At 52.6% G+C, this 19444-nt stretch overlaps 1 protein-coding gene across 1 annotated transcript in view; it reads left to right on the plus strand.

The window, feature by feature from the left end:
* The window catches only part of CUNH7orf50 (chromosome unknown C7orf50 homolog), a 115935-nt gene that overhangs the window by 91253 nt on the left and 5238 nt on the right, over positions 1 to 19444 (plus strand). Inside the window, exons 4-5 of the mRNA XM_054693560.1 lie at positions 14667 to 14860; positions 17730 to 17811. Coding sequence (XP_054549535.1) covers positions 14667 to 14860; positions 17730 to 17811 — 276 coding nt within the window. The remainder of the gene's footprint in view (positions 1 to 14666; positions 14861 to 17729; positions 17812 to 19444) is intronic.

Raw genomic sequence — 19444 nt, forward strand, 5'->3', positions numbered from 1 at the left:
ATTACAAAAGGTAAATCTACTCTCTGTGCATTCTATATATATTTTTCTCCTCAGTATTATAGTTGCTAATATAATCTTGCTGTGTGACGGTGTCTTAGTCTGCTCCAGTTGCTCTAACAAAATAGCACTGCCTAGGCGGCTTAAATAACAGATATTTACTTCTCACAATGTGGAGACTGGGAGTTCAAGGTCAAGATGCCAGTTCATAATGTCATCTTCTCACTGTGTCTGCACGTGTGAGTAGGGACAAGCCAGCTCTTTGGGGTCCCTTCTATAAAAGGGGTGATCCCATTCATGAGGACCCACCCCATGACTTAATCAGGTGAAAGGCCCATCTCCTAACACCATCACATTGGGGGTTAGGTTTCAGCATATGAATTTCAGGGGCACACATCACTCAGCCTGTGTCAGCAGGCGTTGTTTGTCTGCTTAGCTCCCCCAGGGCATACTAAACACTTAGAACAGTATCTAGTGTAAGGAAGTTGTGTAACAAGTATTTGTGGAATGCTAAGGTTCCTATCACACACTCCTCTTCCTGAGCTGCAGAGCAAGTTGCCAGGGGATGGTGTGGCTCTAGGGTCTCTCCCCCTGCAGTTCCTGCATGCCTGTCCCACCACCCCTACAGAGCAAGCTTGTTACAGGATATCAGAGAAATGGCCAAGAGCAAACACACACACACACACAAACCCGCATTCTTGGCTCTGGTACTTATGGGATCCTTATCAGATTGGGATGTTAGGACACCCACACCCTAAGCGGGAAGCCCACACCCACTAGCTTGCCGATGCATAGCGGGCGAATGAAGAATGGCTTCTACAGCAGCCAAGTACAGCATGTCCTGGGACGCCTGGCGTGTGGCCGCACCAGCCCTTTGCAACTAGCCCCGCCTCCAGAGCCTGCTGCAGGCCCTGGGGTGGATCTGGCAATCCCCTGGAAGCCAGAATGTGGGTTTTCCTTGGACCATAAAATTGATCTACAGCCTTGGGGGAGAGAACACAAGCCTTAAATTTCAGGTGTTGGCAAGGTGAGGAAAAAGCTGCGTGATTCATTAATGTATTCGGTGAGCCTTTACTGGGCAATGTTAGTGCAGTGGTGAGCACACAGTCCTACCATGGTGGACACCCTGGAGCCCACAGTATAGGAGGACGACTCAAGAGAACTCTAGCGGGTGTGTGTCCCCACTCGGAAGTGCCAGGGCTTTAGCAGTGGGAGGACACTCAGGGAGGGAAGCCAGCGAGGTTTCCCTGAAACTGAGGAGTGACTTGAGAACCGAAGTGAGGGAATGCCCCGAGCAAAGGCGTGCGCCTGTGCTAAGGTCCCGGGGAGAAGAGTGGCCAGCTTCAAGGGACCCACACACCCTTGCTGTGGGTGGAGCGTGGGAGCAGGGGCAGCACGGGAACAAAAACCAGCAGTTAAATAAAGGATCTGGCGCCACGGGCGCCCGACAGCTCGCGGCACCGCGGCAGCCCGCGCGGGTGGGGCCGGGCAGGGCCGGGGCCAGCGGCTGGGGTCGCGCAGCCGGGTGGGATCCGAAACCACGTGCGGCGGCCCGGCCCCGCCCACCGCTGGGGGCCCTGGAGGAGCTCCTCCCACTCGCTGCGCGCCGGCGTGCTTGCGTCACCGCCGAGCCGGCTAGATCTGGTTCCAGCCGAGGCGGGCCAGCCGGACATGCGCAGTGCGCTGGGACTGCGGCGGCGCGGGCGGGGCGGCGGGCCTAGGCAGACGTGGTCTGAAATGTGGGGCTGGTGTGCGAGGTCGGGTCGGGGCGTGTTCCGGGGGCTTCGGCTTTCCCACCTACACTCTAGACCCCGAGAGGACGGCGGGCCCCGAGGTGGCCCCACGCTGCTGCTGAGGTTACGGAAGGGCGCCCCGGCCCGCCTCACACCTGCTTCCCGGTGCCCCTGAGGCCTGGGCCCCCGTTTACAGGTGAGAGAGGGGCGAGCGCCCTGCCCCCGATCTGGGGGTACTGCTCCGTAGGGAAGGGCCTCTGACCCGTGCTGTCCAGCTTGGGGGGTCCTGCACCGTAGGGAGGGGACTTTGAACCTTCTTCCCCATTCTAGGGAGTGGGCTGTGAGCCGAGACCCTGGGGCTGGTGCCCCGGGCTGGAGCCTTTGGCAGTCACGGGTCCAGAGCCCAGGCTTTTGGTCGCAGCTCCACCACCTGTGGGTGCAGGCTCCTCATTGTGAAACCAGGGAGTGGTCTAATCCACGTGCTGCCCTTCCACCCTTCACCTCCCCCCAGACTAAGACTAGCCTGTCATGACTGTCCTACTGCTCTTGCGACCAGTAATTCCCATCACCACCATTCACCACCACCACCACCCCCCAACACACACACACAGAGCACATTAAATATCAATGCATGGGGCCCAAACCCACGCGGATATTTACCACTTTGCTTTTTAAAATTATGAGTAACTCATTACTTGGCTATGTGATTTTTTTTAAGTTCACAATATACATACACACAGGAAAGAAACCATAGTTTCCCAGTGCCTGAAATGTTTTTGAAAATGTCTTTTAACCATTAATGAAAGTGATACATTTTACGTAGACGTTTAATGAAGCATTTGTTTTGAGCTTGCTGCTGTTTCTTTATCTTCTAGTTTATAACTTGTTGTATCCCCCCCCCATTGCTCAGACGTTTTGTAGGCCCTGATCCATGCAGACACGGTGGTCTGACTGCAGGGCCCATAGGACAGGCGAATTTCTTAACCCTGGAGTATGTGGAATAGGAATGGTAACCTCAGATGAGAATTTAGTTTTGCTGTTTTCTCTGTAGGCAAAGTCACAGCAGTATTCCCTTCTAACAACGCAGCACCCAAAGTCATTTAAGAAAAGTAGGGTCCAGAGACTGCTAAATTGAAATGGGATGAAAAGTTCTTGCAAATCTTACTGTGCAAAATTGTTGAAGGACTGTCGGATGTTTCTGCTGGTGCTGCAGGAGACACTGCATTCTGTACAGACCCCCTCTGCGAGTGGAGAAAGTCTGCGGTCTTTGTAACATATTTTTCAAATATCGAGAATTTAATTTTCATTAAAATGGCAAGATCAGCACTGCCAAATTAGGAACACCTGTCAGCTGATTTTTTTTTTTTGCAAGTTGTTGAGAAACATTTTTATGTGTGTTAAATGTTATTTCTAGACTCATTTACAACTTTTATACTTAGCATTCCACTCATTTCTCCCCATGCTGGCCATCAGTCTGCCAGAATTGCATTTCCAAATTAAAAATGCAGCCTTAGATTGATTTCTAGTTAATGTTGCCACAGATTAAATGAAGGCATATTTGAATTTTAATAGGAAGGAAATGGACTTGGCTTGGGATCTGCAGAGCAGGCTGCATTCTGCTAACACACAGAAGCACTGGTGTATGACCTTTGCCTCCAGTCATTTGTGCCTAGAGACTGTAAGGACAATCCATGATAATTAACCATGCGGAGTGCATCTCTGTGGGCAGCAGGTCATGGAGAAAATGGGGAGTGTGAGAAATGATTAGTTAACATCCATATGCCTTAAACCAAGTAAGGGCACTAGGTAGTCCAGTGCTGCCATGTGAAGGGGGGGGGGGCTATCTGCTCCTTTTCTATTTGGGCAAAATTGACTCAAAGGCATAGTCCCAATTCTGGGAGGCAGTGAGGTGAAGGCTTAGCATCAGGGTTGACTGGGTCAGGATGGTCCCAGGGATCTGGACGTTCAGGATCTGGAGCCCCTACTTCTGCTGAGTAGTTAGCAATTGCCCTTAGGGTAGAGGGTCCCACACCATCTCTGTGCAGCTGTAAAGTGCTGTGGGGTCCATCCAGCACCCACATGCTGGACGCAGGCAAAGAAAGGACAGGCCCTGGTAGCCTGTGGGCTATGGACTGTCTCAGGAGGCAGTGAGGGGGTCCAGGCAGCTTCTTCCAGTGACTTGTCTTGTCTCAGAAGTCAAAGGCTGGGTGTGGATGAGCCAGTTTCCTGCTGAGACCCAGTAAGGAAGGTGGCTATCCCATCAATACCTCTTTAGAAGAAACACGATCCCTCAGCTCACCGGGTAAGTGGGACATCTTCTCAGGATGGAAATAATTGCCAAATGCAGCGGTTATCATCTGTTCTCCTCAGACTGGAAGTTTCCGTTGCACCTTCGCTCTCTCCTGCCCTCCTTTGTTTTTGTGTCCTGTGCTCGTGTCTGAAGACCTCATGATCCACAGACTATGTCCCCAAGCTGTGACAACATGTGGCCCTGGCATAATTAGTGCCAAGCTACACTGGGGCCCCCAGCCTAGGGGGACCTATGTTATATTTGTGCATGGTCCTATGAGGTGAGGTACCTGAACCAGTGCCCCCCACTCCTAACCTTTCCAGCACCATCAGTCACAACACAGCTTGTCCTGTTAGTCTCTGTCCTCTCCTGAAGTTCTTGAGGACAGACCTGCTCTTCACTTGTGTTCCCTGAGGGCAAGGCACATGCATTGCCCTAGAGACTTGTCCAGGCAATGATGTGGTGAAGGCTCTAGGATGGGCAGGTTCCACCATGCCAAGCACCTCTACCCACAGGAAAGGGCAGCCTATTCAGATTGCTTCCGGTCAAAGGCTGAGCTGTGTGGAGAAGGGTGGCTATGACTGGTTCCTCTCTAACTTGCAAGATCAAGGGGGAAAGATGATACATCCTAGTTTTCAACCACATTTCCATTTGGTCCTCTTGGCCAAGAATCTTGGCCAAGCATGCGGCCCCTTTCCTCGGGAGGGAGATTCCCCATAGCTCCTCTAGCTCATAGCCTCTGAGAGCCCAAGGGATCTTTCTCTGCCCATCCCTGCCTTTCTTTGCGTCTGTTCATGTGTCCATTTCACTGGGGAGTAAGCACTCGGACGATAGAGCTGGACGTGCTGTGACTGCACTGAGGGTGGATCGCCTTGTCGTAGTTCAGATGTGTCCCAAGTAAAAATAGCCGCTCACAGGATCTCAGGACTTGGTGTTTCCAGAAACCTAATCTGATCTTGTGGCGATCAGGGCCAGCAGGCCAGGCTCACTCTTGTCCTAGAACATTCCTCAGGACAAGACAGTGGGGCTCCTACTGTCTGCAAGCCAAGGGAGGGGCCAAACCCACAGAGCTTTGTGCAGGCACTTTGGTGGGGGAGGGTTGGGTAGAGGATCCAAGAGGGTCCAGTTTGCAGAGGCTGTTCTTGCTGACTCAGCCCGCCCTGTCTCCAGAGGGGCTGAAAAGTTAGTCTTGTCACAGTCCTGGGGGAAGCTAGATGGATTGGTCATCTGCCCCAGGCTGAAGCTCTGGGACATTTAAAGGTTTTGTAGAACTGGTGCCTGGCTTTGCTGCCCAGACCCATACTACTCTGTGTCATCTGGCTGTTCCATTATATGTTGGCATTTCGCAAACTCCGGCAACCACGGACACACTTTAATCCTTTGAGTAAAAGAGAAACAAGAAAAAAGTTCAGTCTTTAGTGTTTTTTCTGCACTTCACTCCCATCGCCAGTGGGCTTGTGCTGGTGTCTTCTGCTTTAGGAGGTGTTTGTAGCTCCCAGCCTGGGTCACAGAGCACAAAGTTGTCCTGGGGGACCACACACTCTGTGATGCTTGGTTCTGAAGCCCTGGCTCTGATAAATGCCAGCATCTCCCTTGCCCCGCCACCTCCAGGAACTGAGAGACTTGGAGTCTGGCTTTTGGGTCTCAACTCCTGGCCAGCTAGTATAGGGAGGCGGGTCCCACTGTTAGTGAAGGCCTCAGGATTTGAAGAAGGTTGGCATGGGAGGCCCTCCCCAGGTTGCTGACCTGGGCCACAAGAGGCAGTGTCCATTGGTGCTATGAGCATCCACAATCCTTTGCCCTTGAAATTCTCCTTATCTAGACCTAGGGAGGTAGTCACCATTGGGTTCTTGAGTGTAAGTGAAGCCTCTCGCTTGTGCTCCTGGGAAAGGGCCCGCAGGTTCTGTCTCACCAGGTGGAGTAAGATAGAGGACAGGTGTATCTGAAAGGGGTGGAATTCCCACCTGTAGAGCCTGGCTCCTGTGTGCTCTGAGCTGAGTCCTGAGGCCAGGCTCTGGATAAGAAAATGTTAACTTTTATTTTCACTACCTCTAACTGAAAATTAGTGTTTCCTTCCTCTATGAATGGCAGTAACAGGATCTGGGGAGGGCCCAGGCACTTTTATTCATGTTACGTTAGGTGGCATGTTTTGTTAGAGCAGTGTCACCTGCTCTCCCTGCCTCCCAGGAAGGGGGTGTCAGGCCTGCTGCGCTACATTAATGAAGCACATAGTCCTGTCTTAAATTCTTATGTCTTGTTTCAATGCATGTCCTCTGTTCCATTTCATGTATTTAAACACCTTTTTCTAAGAAGGGGCCCACAGGCTTCGTCCCACTGCATGGAAGTCTGGACCCAGGAGCCGTGCTTGGCCCGGTGGCCGCCCTGAACAGCCTCTGGACGGGGCAGCCGCGCTCCCTGTCCTCCAGGAGCTCACTCACATCAGCCGTGCGCTCCTTGAGGCCAGAGCCCGCGTCTGCCTCAGCGACAGCACCAGCGCCACCCCAAGACCCGCTCTGCATAGCCGCACTCGATGCCCACTGTGCTTGGTGGAGTCTCCAACGCAGGGGGACTTGACTTTCTTAGCAGTGGCTTACATGATTTATCAAAACAGCAGCTTCCTGGATTTTTGATATGCAAATTTTCTGAAATTATTTGTGTTAATCAGAATATTAACAAAATAAAAGGGGGAAATTGTATTATTGTTCTATTCATGTAGTACAAGGAAGTAACTCAGTAGTACTCTTCATGTTAGTTTAATCGAATATTTGGCAATGGTGAGAGGGAGTCTGGGAGAACTTGCCAACAGAATCCAAAGAATTGTACCTGCACCTGCTGTATCATTAACTGTAACTTAAGTCTGCGGAGTGTTGGCTTTGTCTTTCTTGGTCATCAGCAAGTGACTTTGTAGTTCTGCAAATGTCACTACCAGGGAAACAGTGGGGAAGCAGGATCTGTGGCCCTCAGCCACATGTGCCCAGTTATTTCAAAATAAAACTTCATTTAAAAAATTGTGGAAAACACTCCCTTATTCATTGTTTTTTAGAAAAGGAAAAAGTCATGAAATACTTTTATGAATTTTAACAATTGTGGGGCAGTAAGTCTGAAATCTTCAAATGGAAACAAAGTCTCTGGAGGTACGCGTGGGGGTGGGGGTGTATGTGACTTCCTGACCTCATGCTCCTGGGTTCAGAAGGAAGAGGGACTTCCTTTTAGGTGCATGTCCTTATGCTCTGGACCTTGAGGGCACTGTCCCAAGGGTGGTCTAGATGGTACCTACAGGGTCCCCACCTGTGCCTTGGGCTCTGAGTGGACTGGCTTCAGTATGCCAGTTAAGGAGTCATCAGACCCCACTGTGATTGAGGTGACAGCTGCCGCCGCCCCAGCTACCATTCTGGGTTATGAAAAGACACCCAGTTGTGAAAGTCGCTCCGCCCAAGGCACTCCAGGGCACAACTGCGGAGACCAGCACTTGGAGGACACCTGGATTCTGACCTGTGCCAGCAAGTTGCTATGCCCTTTGGGTTCCCAGGAGGCATCAAAAGGGGCCTACTGTTCTTGCACACCCCAGCACCCACTACCCTGCCTTTTGAGTAACTGTTCTGACAGGTGGTGAGGTGTCACCTGCGCTCCCTGTCTTGCATTTAGGGGGCCTCAGGGCTTGTGAGGATTGTGGAGAGAAGCTCCTCACCCATGTAACCAAAGCTCTATATTCAGTGAGTTTGGGGTTTCTATACAAGAGCTCACTGAGGGGAAAAAATATTGTTGGCTTTTTTAAAAACCTTGTAAGTATTGAGTCTTAGCAACCTGTTTCAGCTCCGGCAGTTTGCCCGGCTCTGCACTGGTGCCAGGGCTGGCCTGCGTGCCTCACTACCACCCTCCACGATTCCTAAATAGACACCTTCCAAGGCACTCAGCCTGTCCTGACGCTGACTGCCAGCTATGCCTTGGGCAGGTCCTGAGACAGCAGCTCCTTCCTATATGTCCTGTGAGCAGCCCCTCTTGAGGACAGGGCCTTGCAGGGGTTACTGGCCCCCTTTTCCCAACTCTGAGTAATGAGAGCATTTTATCTTCACTCCTGGCAGCTCTGGGGAAGACAATGGGCCCTTTCTCTTGGGCACAGAAAGCCGCTGTTGACCCTTATGGAGACGGGGCTCGGGGCAGCTGGGATGGCTGGTTGCCTGGGGTCGGCAGGCTGTAATTCCAGCAGTCTGGGGACCGTACTGCTTGAAGCCTCCCTCCCTCAGACCTGAGGTTTAGAGCACTTGAATGCTTTACCTCGCACCTGAGGCCCTTGGTAAGGGGCCCTTGTACAGTGACAGGAGATCCATAATGCACTATACAGCCTGAATCCCACCAGTGTGCATTTTGGATTTCAGCCTCTGACAGCACCTCTCCCCCCCAGCAAACACTTGTGCTCTCTCTCACTTGCGGAAGTCCCAAAGCCGGCAGTCTGGCTCCAAATGAGACAATGGTGCAGGGTCCCCTTGGAGGGGAGGCCTGGTAGGATTTTGGATGGTCCCTGACCCCTGGCCATGGTTCCCATAGCACCCAAGTTCCAGAGATGGGTCCCTCACTGTGCTGTGGCCTGTCTGCCCCTCAGCATGATCCATACCCTCTGGCTGACCACAAGGTTGAGAATGGATTGTGCCCCCCTGGAATGAATAGTCCTCATTAAAACCCTCACACTAATCCTGGCCTGCCCCCCGCTACCCCACCCCTTATCCTGCAGAGCGGGGACTGGAGGGTTCGCATGGCTACAGCAACCCTTGAGACTCCACTCACAACTCCCACTCTTGACAAGTGCAGAAGGCTTCTTAAGACTCCCTGTCCTGAAATCCACACAGAACCTTGAAAGCCTCATCCCACATGTCTGACACAATAGTTGGAGTGCAAAGTGAACACCAGAGAAAGTGATATCTCTAGTTGACCCCTTGGCTTCTGCATCTCTTGTAAGTTGCCATCCTTTTCCTGTTGGCCACTTGCTTGTTGTCTCATGAAAGTGAGCTGAAGCCAGAGGCATAATGCTATCCTCAACCTATAGCATAGCTCAGGCTTGACCCCCAACCTCTGTGCCACAAGCCCCACAAAGGGCAGAATTGGCCCCACCAGGAGCCATCAAAGAGGCCACTACTTGTTCTGTGGCTTAAAATGCCTCAAGCCCCTTGCAGCCAGCCCCTTGTTCACAACCCAAGTGCTCTATGCAGCTCCCAGAATCAGGGAGTGACTGAGAAAGGATGATCATGGTCAGAGAAGGGGTCAGGCAGATGTGGGGCCTCCCTAGTTTTCAAATCACCCTCAAGCATGTGAGCCCCAAGTGGGTGGCCAGGTGTCTAGGGCAGTGGGCCAGCTCAACTCCTGGTGGAGACAGCTCCTTGGTGCTCTCAGCAGACCAGAGAATGTGGCAGGGTGTCAGCTTCATGTTTTAGGTCTTTGGTGACCTGTAGGGGTAGTCCTTTGCCCAGCACAGTGGCCTTGGTTTCAGTGCTCAGGTGAGCCCTATGAGGCCCAAGACCCATCTACTTGTCTCCTCTGGGGAGATCTCTCCAGGTCCAGAGCCCCAGGTGAGGGTGTTGGCTCTCCCTGTAAAGGAAACAAGGCCCTTCTGGAACATCTCTTCCATTGTACACTGCAGCCCACCCTGGTAAAGGACAGCAGAGCTGGGACCTCAGGGGTGCCCAGTGCTTCCAGCAACCCGCCATTCCTTCCTGTTTGCCCTGACCTAGCTTGGTCTCCTAGAAGAAGTATCGGGAAGCAGTTTTAGATTGTGGGCCAAGGCCACAGACGTTCCAGAGCAGAGCATGTATGTGGGATGTGCCTGCCCAGGTGAGCTGCTTCTCCCTTCCCAAGACTGGAGGGAACAGGAAAAGTCTGGCTGGAATACAGGATCATTTGTAATCTGGAATCTTCAAAGCATGTGGCAATCTGGTTCACTTCTGGGAAGGTGGCCTGGTAGCCAGAGAGAGTATTTGCACAATGTCAAATCTCTGTTTCTTCCAAATCCCTGGTCTTGGAGCCAAGACTTGTTAACCCCGAGCCTGCAATTGGACAAGCCCCAGAGGAGGTGTCACCTGCTCCCACAACTGGGAGGCAGGATGCAGCCTCCATGCCTGTGGTGGCTTCTGTGTTCCTCTTAGCTTTCCAGCCCAGCACAGCTCACTCAGCAGGACCACTTTCCTACCTGGTGTGAGAGCAGAAATGACCTTGGACACCTCTGGCTCCAGTGGGGCTGTCTCTGGGAGTGGAGAGGGGTGGGCAGTGCTGTTGTCCTTCAGGAATGTCACAGCCCCAAAGCAGCCTGGCCAGGCCTAGTATGAGGAGCTGCCAAGATGGCCTTGATCTCAGGGCGAGCTGCTCTCCCCATGAGAGGGTTCCCCAAAAAGCTGCATGGGAGACAAGATTATGTGCAGGAAGTTGATTTGGGGAGATGATTCCAGGAACAGGAGGCGGGTGGGAAGGAATCAAATGTCATCCAGGGTGTGCCATCCCGGGGCGGGGCGGGGGAAGGGGGTGGCCCTCAGGGAACCTGTGGAGTGAGTCTCAGAATGTCCTCAGAAGCATGAGCAGGTGCCCCAGAGCCTGAAGCAAGGCCTCACAGTAGCCAGTGTCAACTCTGTTTCTAGTAGTCTGTTGGTGTCTGTATTCACAGTGGGTTCTTACTGAAGGAGAAATCAGGAAAGTGAAGTCCGCGGACCCAAGTGCCACCTAGGCTCACTTTGATAAGATCGAATGTTCACCAGAGGGAGAGAAATCCCACTGGTGTTTCTCCCATGTTTCCAGTTGGTTTGAATTTGCAAATCACTCCTGGGCTCCCTGGTATCATCCTGTTGGGAAATGATTGTGGGTTTCCACTTTCTAGGTCTGCTGGTTGGTTGTGTCTGGGGAGTATTGTCTTCCGTGGCTTCCTCAAGAAAACCTAGAGCTGTGTGATGAAATCTGGACTGGGGGTACAGAATCTAGCTCATGGACAGGCTGAAGGTGCTTTTCCTGAGTCTGAAAAAAATGCCTGAGTCTCTTCTTATTTAAAACAGTTTCCAGCAGATTTCCTTGGTGGTTTTTCCTGCCTAGCGTTGAATCTATGAATACCTTTCCAAATCAAACTCATGTAATTTCTTCTGTCTCCGAGAACTTTACCCTGAAGTGATCGGGGTAAAGGACAACAATTGTTTATTCTGTGCAGTTACATTTTCTCAGTGTCAACTTTCTGTAAGAAATATCACTGTTTCCTTTGGTTAATTGGCTCCACTCTTTCCAATCTGCAGGACCTGTTCTGGTTTGTTTTCAGTGCGTGCATTGAATATAATGAATGTTTCATTGCCCTGAAAGTTAGTAAGGATTTAATTTTAAAATGCATTTCTAATCATATAAATGCTATTGTACTTAGTATCATTCTTGAAAACATTCATGTTGAAAAATATTGGGACCATGTAGATGAAATCCGAAGTCCTGTGGCCACACCCCCACCCCAGTCCTCAAGGGCAGCTGTGGTTTCTCAGCTTGGAACAGGTCCTGCCTGAAGTTTTCCATGCACTTTGAATTGTTTTTGTGCCTTTTGAAATGTAATCCTGAAGCTATCCAACTGTAGAAGAGAACACACCGCTGGAAGTTTAATGCTGAACTCACTTAATATGAGAGTCTGTATTTCATCCAATTTAAAATGCCAGAGACTGAGTGGCACTATGATATGTCCATTACATTTCTTACAGTTTTGTGTTTGCATTGAGAATTCTGGTTAGAGACCCCATCTGTAAACTTCACATGCCTGTGATAAGCAGATAGGCAGCCAGTGTGGCGGCAGCCACAGCTTCCTTTCCCTCGCTTCTGATCCTATCTGTTTTGGAAAAGCTGCTTGTCTTGCTACCCACGCCTGATCAACTTTGGAGAATAGCCCTGACTGTTGGCGGGGGTCAATGGGGTGAGTGTCTCCAGAGGGACCTTGACCCTCCCCTCCACCCCACCTCACTTTCTCGAGTCCCCAGAGCTGTGGCTTAGCTCTCTACACACGCCTATGTCCTCTGAAATCTTAGTCCCCAGAAGGGACCCTAAACCTTTATGTCAGAATCTTGCATTCATTTTTATTGTCACAGGCTATTTACAAGTCCTTGGTTAACTTCTCTGTGAAATGATTTTGGTAGGTATATGCGATAGTGCAGGCAGGTGAAAACTATTACTTGCTGATTAAAGTCTCATAATTTGGGGGCCTCCCTGGTGGCGCAAGGGGTTAAGCAATGCACTATGAAGCAAACCGCGGCCTTTGCAGCACGAGTTCGATCCCCAGCTGGCCAGGGAGCAACCCACATGGCGCAGCAGACCTCTCCTGTCTCGCCCGCTGCTCCCCTCAGCAGTGTTTTTCAGTCAGTCTGCCTGTTCTGTTCCCCACTCTGTCTTTGGTGAATCCTCTCACCCCCCCACCCCGCATCTCTGACCTGTACCCCAGCTCTTGTATGCATAAATAAATGAATCTTTAAAAAAATAAAATAAAATAAAGTCTCATAATTTGGAGAGTTGTCAGATGAGTGTCAACTGGAGAAAGTTCCTTCCCAATCAGCAGAGAAATTACATTAAACGCTCTACCTCCAGGGGCAGTAGTTCTATAGTTCTTGTAGCTTGTGAGGGCAACTCAGGGTTGAGGTTCAGAAAGCGCTCTTCATGTCTCTGCTTCCTTAGCCCAGCCTACAGGAAGCGGGAGAGATGGGGGTGCCTCCCTCCCCTGTCCTCCTTTCTCCAACACTGGACACTCCCCCTCCTGGCTCCCACAAGGCTCCAACTCAACACCCTTGTAACACATCACTCCAAAATCACTGAAGCCTTTTACTTCCCCTCTTCCTGTAGCTGCTTTCAGTGTCAGGGTGAGCCCTATGTTTGAGGGATGTCCCCATCATGGGGGCAGATGCTTCCTAGACCTTCCCAACCTGCTGGCCTCCCTCATGGTCAGTGCTAACAGACCCTAGGCTGCCCACTGCAGCACCCCTGACCTCACCCCAAGACCTTGGCTGCAGAGGGGCAGAGGGTAGCCTTCACTGGGAAGGTTATTTGCTGCTTTCAGTGCTAGATCTTCTGTGGTTCCCCCCCACCCCCGGTCCTCTCAGCTGGCTCTGGACCCAGGGTGTGGGCACGGCATGGGTGGTCTAGTGGGTAGCTGGTAATGGACAGACTCCCTGGGTGATGTCCATCCCACACTCATCAACACACTCCTCTCCTGACCTCTGCAAACCCACTTAGAAACCAAATGCCCAGGCTTCTGAACCCCTCTGCCCAGGCCCTGGGACTACCCAAGCCTTTCTGACCCCCAGGCGCCACTTCCTCCCTGCCTAGAAGCCAAAGCCAAAGCACAGTGGCAGAGCTGTCTGTATGCACAGCAGCACCCCCTCCCCAAGGATCCTTCCCCAGGGCCCTGTGCTAGAAGCCCCTCCAGGGCAGTGGTCTGGAGGCTGGCATAGCAGGTCCTATAGCCTGCATTTCCCATGCGCATTTCAAATCCAGCAGCCCTCCCCTCAAGACAAGGCTGCCAGAAATGACCCCAGTGTGGGGCCCTGAAACTGCACTGCTGGTAAATTCCAGCTGGCTTTGTAGAGGAGGAAGAGGGAGGCGCTGGAGAGAGTAAGCTTTTGTTTTTAGAAGATTCCGGAAGGAGTGAGGAGTGGGGTGTTGAGTGGGAACACAAAGGTTGTCAAGGGATTGGCATTTTATGAGGGGACCCGTTGAACATCTAGTGAGCAGGGCAGAGGAAGGAAGGGCAGCCTAGCCACTTTACTTTACTTGCTTTCCAGAGCTGGCCGCGCAGGGCAGGAGAGGTCTGGGGGGCCACAGCCAGGTCCCTGACACCAGTCCCTTGCCGGCTCCAGCCTGAGTCAGTCAACACAGGAAAGATGAAATGTTTGGACAGCAGCCGAAACAGTCCTGCACGCAAGCTCCAAGAACACAGGCTGCCCCTTGGTTGTCTTGTTTGGTTTGTTAGTTTGGGCAAAGGGGAACTGCACTTTCTGGGTGAGAGCTCACTGGGAAATATTACATGCCTGCACCATGGCCCCTTTCAAGAGAAGGAGAGACCACCATGTCCTACCCTCTGCCCAGCACCTTAGCCCAGGAGCTGATTCCAGTGCCTCTGCTGTCCTAGTGTATACCAAAGGGGCTCAGTAAAGGCTTGTTGAGGGAAGATTGAATACCCCCATGAGCCAGTCTGTGTTATCCCAGAGGGTGGGGCCTCTTAGGAAAATTTCAAGTAGGGGGCCTGCCAAAACCCCAGAACTCCAGGTCTGAGCTCATGCATGCAGGCACCGGTTCACAAATGGGTCTGTGGTCAGTCAGTTTTGGGACGTGGAGGGGAGGGGGCTTTGAATAGAGTTACACTGAGTACATCCCCGCAGGACTCCCCTTCACCAAGGCCTGGGGTGCAGCTCATTTACCAAGGAAGCACCATCCATAGCCACATGGTCCTGGCAGCAAGGGAGGGCCGGGGAGCCCAGCTATTGTTGTGGGTGTAGCAGAGCCATGGGTCCTCCGGGTCAGAGCCCACCCCCAACCACGTGTCCAGCCCCCTGAGGCAGTAGAGTCCCTGCCAGCTGCACTGTGGCTGCAGCAGTGTACCCCACTGCAAGGAGACTCACCTATTCCTGAATCCCTAAGGTGAGTATTCCCTTGACTTTCAGGGAGAAGCAACTTTCGAGACCTTGCAGGAGTCAGATCCTGAGCTGTCCCCAGAGGAGAGGAGGATCCAAGAAAGGAAGCTGAAGAAGGAACGGAAGAAAGAGGAAAGGAAGCGCCTGCGGGAGGCAGGTATCAAAGCCCAGACCCCACCAGCCCAGCGCTCCGGGGCGGAGCTGGCTCTGGACTACCTCTGTAGGTGAGAAGCTACCCTCTGCGTGGGGAGGGTGGGGGGCTGACTGGGCTGCTCCATGGGTCTTTGGTGCCTGGGGGAGACTCAGCAGTAACATCAGGGGATCTGGTTCAATCCGTTCCCCTGCATCTGGTGTCGTGCTTATACTGCAGAAATGGCCAGCACCGCCAGTGAGCACAGCCAGCGTCACCAGCACAACAATGGCTCTCAGCAGCAGGAACCAGCCAGGTCTGCATTGACCAGCCTCCTGTAGGGTCTGTGTCCTTCTGAGGCCCCAGAAACAGCCTTCACCAGGACAGCGTCTTCTAGTCTGACTCGGGCTTAAGTGGTTCTGGGGCCTTCCGGGCTTCAGCTGCGTGACCTGGCCCTGCCCCACTCTGAGGCAGCCCTTTTTGCAGGAATCCTGTTTACAAGTGTCCATGGGCTCCAGGGAGGGGCCAGGCCAAGATGCTCTTCTCAGAGCTTTTTTTTTTTGTGGGAGAGAGATAGAGCACGTGTTAGAACAAAGGAGTCCCTGGAGAGAAATGCAGGTGGGGAAAAGGCAGACATGCCATGGACCTTGTCATTTTAATTCTGGAAAAGGTGACATCTGGGTGCAGACTATGGACCCAAGAAGAGCAGCCAGGGAGCCAGGAGAGGCCCAGGAGGGGTAGGGTCCATGCAGGGACCTGCAGGGTGGGCTCAGTAGGCCACTAAGACAGTGACTAAGAAGAATGGCAGGCTGAGCAGGACAGAGAAGATGGTGGGAGGGGGTGTACACTCTGCTACAGATAGCTGGCCATCAGCAGTTAAACTTGTTCCTCAATAAGGAGAAAAGCATTTATAAGTCTAAAGCAGAAAGTACTATTTCCACACCACCTGAAGCTTTGAGGTGGGTACAATGTAACTATAGTTACCTGGGTGGTGTGGGCTGCCCCTCCCAGGAGACCAGCACCCCACCTGGGCCACTTCTTGGTGGAGGCTGGGGGACTGTCATGGTGGGGACTTTGGCCAAATAGAATTCCCACTAGGATGAGGGGTTGGGAGTGAAGACTGTGACTGTGTGCTGTGTGACATGGAGCCAGTTAGCTTAGAGCCTCATCCAGAAGAGGGGGTAAAATTCACGCTCACTCAGGGCCATAGGCGTCAGGCATGGGACGTGACACATTGCCAAGGGCTTGAAATCCATGGCCTGTTCCTCTGGCTCCTGAGGTCACTAGCCAGGGTCTGCAGACAGCAGGACCCAACTCATGGGGTCAGGACCAGGTCCCTGCTGTGGGGAGCCAAGAGGAGACAAGGGACCAGCCCACAGACCACCTCTGAGCCCTTCAAAATACCACCTTTCCTGAATAGAAACCTGTTCCCACCCCACAGGATCACAGAGCCCAACCTTGTGAGCTGGGGACACCTCTATGCAACGCGAAGTGGGGCAGCAAGGGCAATAGTATTGTGTGCAGACCCACTGGGGGGGGCGGGGCGGGGATTGCTCCAGTCTTGGAGGGCCAATGAGCTGGTGAAGCAGCCAGAGACCTCCCTCTGACCCCACACCAGACTCAGCCCTCAGCTGTGGCCTGGCTCGCCCCAAACCCTGACTTGAAAGTCCCAGACACCCTCAGCAGGGTTCAGGAGATACTTCTGGGGCTCCCTGGCCAGCACCCAGATACAGGTGACAGGCCTGGGAGGTCAGGGCCCTTGCCCAGGGTCACCCAGCATGTTCCCAGTGAGGAGGACGTACCCTCTTGTCCTTCTCTGGTTTTTGGTGTGGCTCACCCCTAGTTGCAGTTTTTGTGAAGTGACACATTCTAGGCACTTGTGGCTTTGAGCTGGCTCTTAAATCATCTCCACACCAGAGGGTCATCTCCCTTACTTATTTTGGAGGAAGGAGGAATCCTTTTTCTTAAAATCAGAGGTTAAGCAGGATTCTGCTTCACACCCAGTTCATAAATCCCCCAGGAGGCCCTTTTCTCTGAGGACACAGGCATCACCTTATGATACCCCTTTCTCCCATCAAACCCAGGTAAAGGGCAAAGATGATCATGTCATGAGTCTGTTCATTGTCTACAGCTGCTCTGGGAAGATTGGAGGGAGGGGATGCACTGACTTACCCCACAAAACTGCAACTCATCCACTCTGGAGAGTAACATTCAGGGTAACAGTTGAGAGTGTGGCTCCCCACCAGGGTGGCTAGGGTGGTTTCCCTCCACTCTAAGTCCCCAGGGCTGAGAGTAGAATCTCTTCATAAGGATCTGAAGAGGAGAGAGCTGCTCCCCAAAAATGAGCTGCCCACCATGCTTCTTGTTATGGCGAGTACTGAGTACTGTTACTTCATGCTCACCTGTCCCCTCTGTGTGAACGCCGAGTGAGCAGCTGACTGTGTCCTGGACATACGGGTGAGGGGTTAAGATTGGTCACGCTCCAGCTAGGCCACTGTCACAGTAGGGACTGTCCAGCCCGGGAGCCCCTCAGTCAGGGTTCTGGTTCCTGCTCGCTGATGCTCCCTCATCCTCCATACACAGCTCATGTCTGAAGGCCGTGCCCCTGCAGGCAGACAGTCTGCCCCAGCACGCAGTGAATGCTTCTGGAATAGTCACTGCACTCACAAGTCAGAACTTCAAAGTCAAGGATTGTAAAGCACTGCTCATTCCATTCAGGTGCAGGTGTGGGGACAGGCCTGAGGTGGCTGCGACCCAGGACAGGTGTGCAGAGGTGAGGTGTCCTCCCAGCACATGACTCTGAGCCCTTTGCTCTGTCTGCTGCCTCAGGCTACAGAGGGTTCCCCCAGAGCCTGCACCCTCCCCCACCTGCCTACCTAGAAGAAATCACCCAGGCCAGTCAGTACAGATAGACCTGCTGCACCTGGGCTGCCTCTGATGAATGTCATGTCCTTGCTTCCCAGCTGGGCCCAAAAGTGTAAGAACTGGAAATTTCAGAAGACGAGGCAGACCTGGCTCCTACTGAACATGTACGACAGTGACAAGGTCTGTGGGGAGGGGAGAGAATGTCTGTGCACACCAGGTGTGGGGGGAACTGTGCATGCTGTGGGGGAGGATGGGAAGGTCTCTGCACACTAGAGGGCTAGGGAAGGGTCAGGTCCCAGCTCCTCGCCCCCAGCAGCCTGGCCTGGTCAAGCTTATGAAAGAGGCCACAGTATGTGTGGTAGAGATCCAGCACAGGCCTTAATTTTACAGAAATGAAATCTAGACTCAGATTTCAGCTAGTACTGAAATCCAGATCTAGCTTGGGGCTGGGGGAGCAAAAGCCCCTGCCAACCTGCCCCAGAGGGTCCTCCACAACCTCCCTGCTTGGTCCAATAGCCAGGCTCAGGCCTGTGGCTTCTGGGCTCCACAGACTGGGCTGTAAGCCTGCCCGCCCTGAGCACACCCTCCCGAGTAAGTGCCAGGAGTGTCTCAGTGCTTGTCCATCTTGACCCCTTCCCACCTGGGGGCACTGAACTGGTTTTGAGGGTGTGGGACTCCCCCATACCTAGAAGACTCCACATCACCCCCCAAATACCCCAGAGCACAATCCCTATAAACAGTAACCTCAGCAGCCTCAGAACCAACCAGAATCACACTCACTTGTGTGTCCCCTCTCACCTGACCTGTGTGGCCCTGACATGGAGAGGCAGTGGGGTCACGTATCAGGTGGCATGTGCTCCCAGCACAGCGTCCTGTAGCAGGACACGATGAAGGTTTGGTGTGGTGTGGATCTGTGATTCAGGTGTGTCACCGGAATTTCTGTCAAGTCACCTTTTAGTAACTAGCGTGTGACCGTGGAGCTGCTTTGAGATTATGGAAACACCAATTCTTGTCAGTCTTTTACCCTTTAATCTCAGCATCCCTGGTGTGTCTTGTCTGTCAGTTATTACCCAACAGGTTTAATTTTCATGCAGTCTGATCATTCTATGTTTTCCTTTGGTTGCGTGTGATCTTTGGTTTTATAGCTAAGAAATCATTGCCTAACCCAAGGTCATGAGTTACTCCTGGGTTTTCTTTGAAGACATTTGTAGTTTTTAGTTCTATGTGTAGGCCTTTGGTCCATTCCAAGTTCATTTTGTGTGTGGTGTGAGTAGGTTTCTTCTGCATGTGGACATCCAGGTGGGCCCCAGCACCATCTAACAGAAAGACCCGCTGTTCCCCCCAGGGGGGTCTGGGTACTCTTGTTGCATCCTAACACCCTACAGTTTATTATTCAGTCTGCCCCTGCCAGAATGTGAGCGCCATGAGAAGGGGGCTTGTCTCCTTCACTCACCCCTGGATCCTGGGCCTGACACATTGAGAAGGTGCTTCGGAGATCCCTCTGGGGGCCTCCTGTGCCTTCAGAGCCACCCTGGAAAACGGAGCATGTCTCTCTGAATGCCGGGGACAGGGGGCTGATGGAATCCAGCGGCTTTCCAGAGAGGGCACAGTTGCTGTTTTGGAAATGGATAAATGAGGGAATGGAGGAGAGGGCGCATGAAGGAATGGAGGAGGCATGGAGGAGGCAGTGGATGAATGAGGGAGTGGACAAGGGAATGTGTAGGTGTGAGCCTGTGAGCCAGGAATAGTGTCTCCTTTAGGGCCTAGCAGGCAGCGGCAGTTAGCTCTGGAACACAGACTACTCTGGGTCAGA

The sequence above is a fragment of the Talpa occidentalis genome, unplaced genomic scaffold, assembly GCF_014898055.3.
Source record: "Talpa occidentalis isolate TD23 unplaced genomic scaffold, MPIMG_talOcc4v2.1 talOcc4.12, whole genome shotgun sequence".
Lineage (NCBI taxonomy): Eukaryota > Metazoa > Chordata > Mammalia > Eulipotyphla > Talpidae > Talpa > Talpa occidentalis.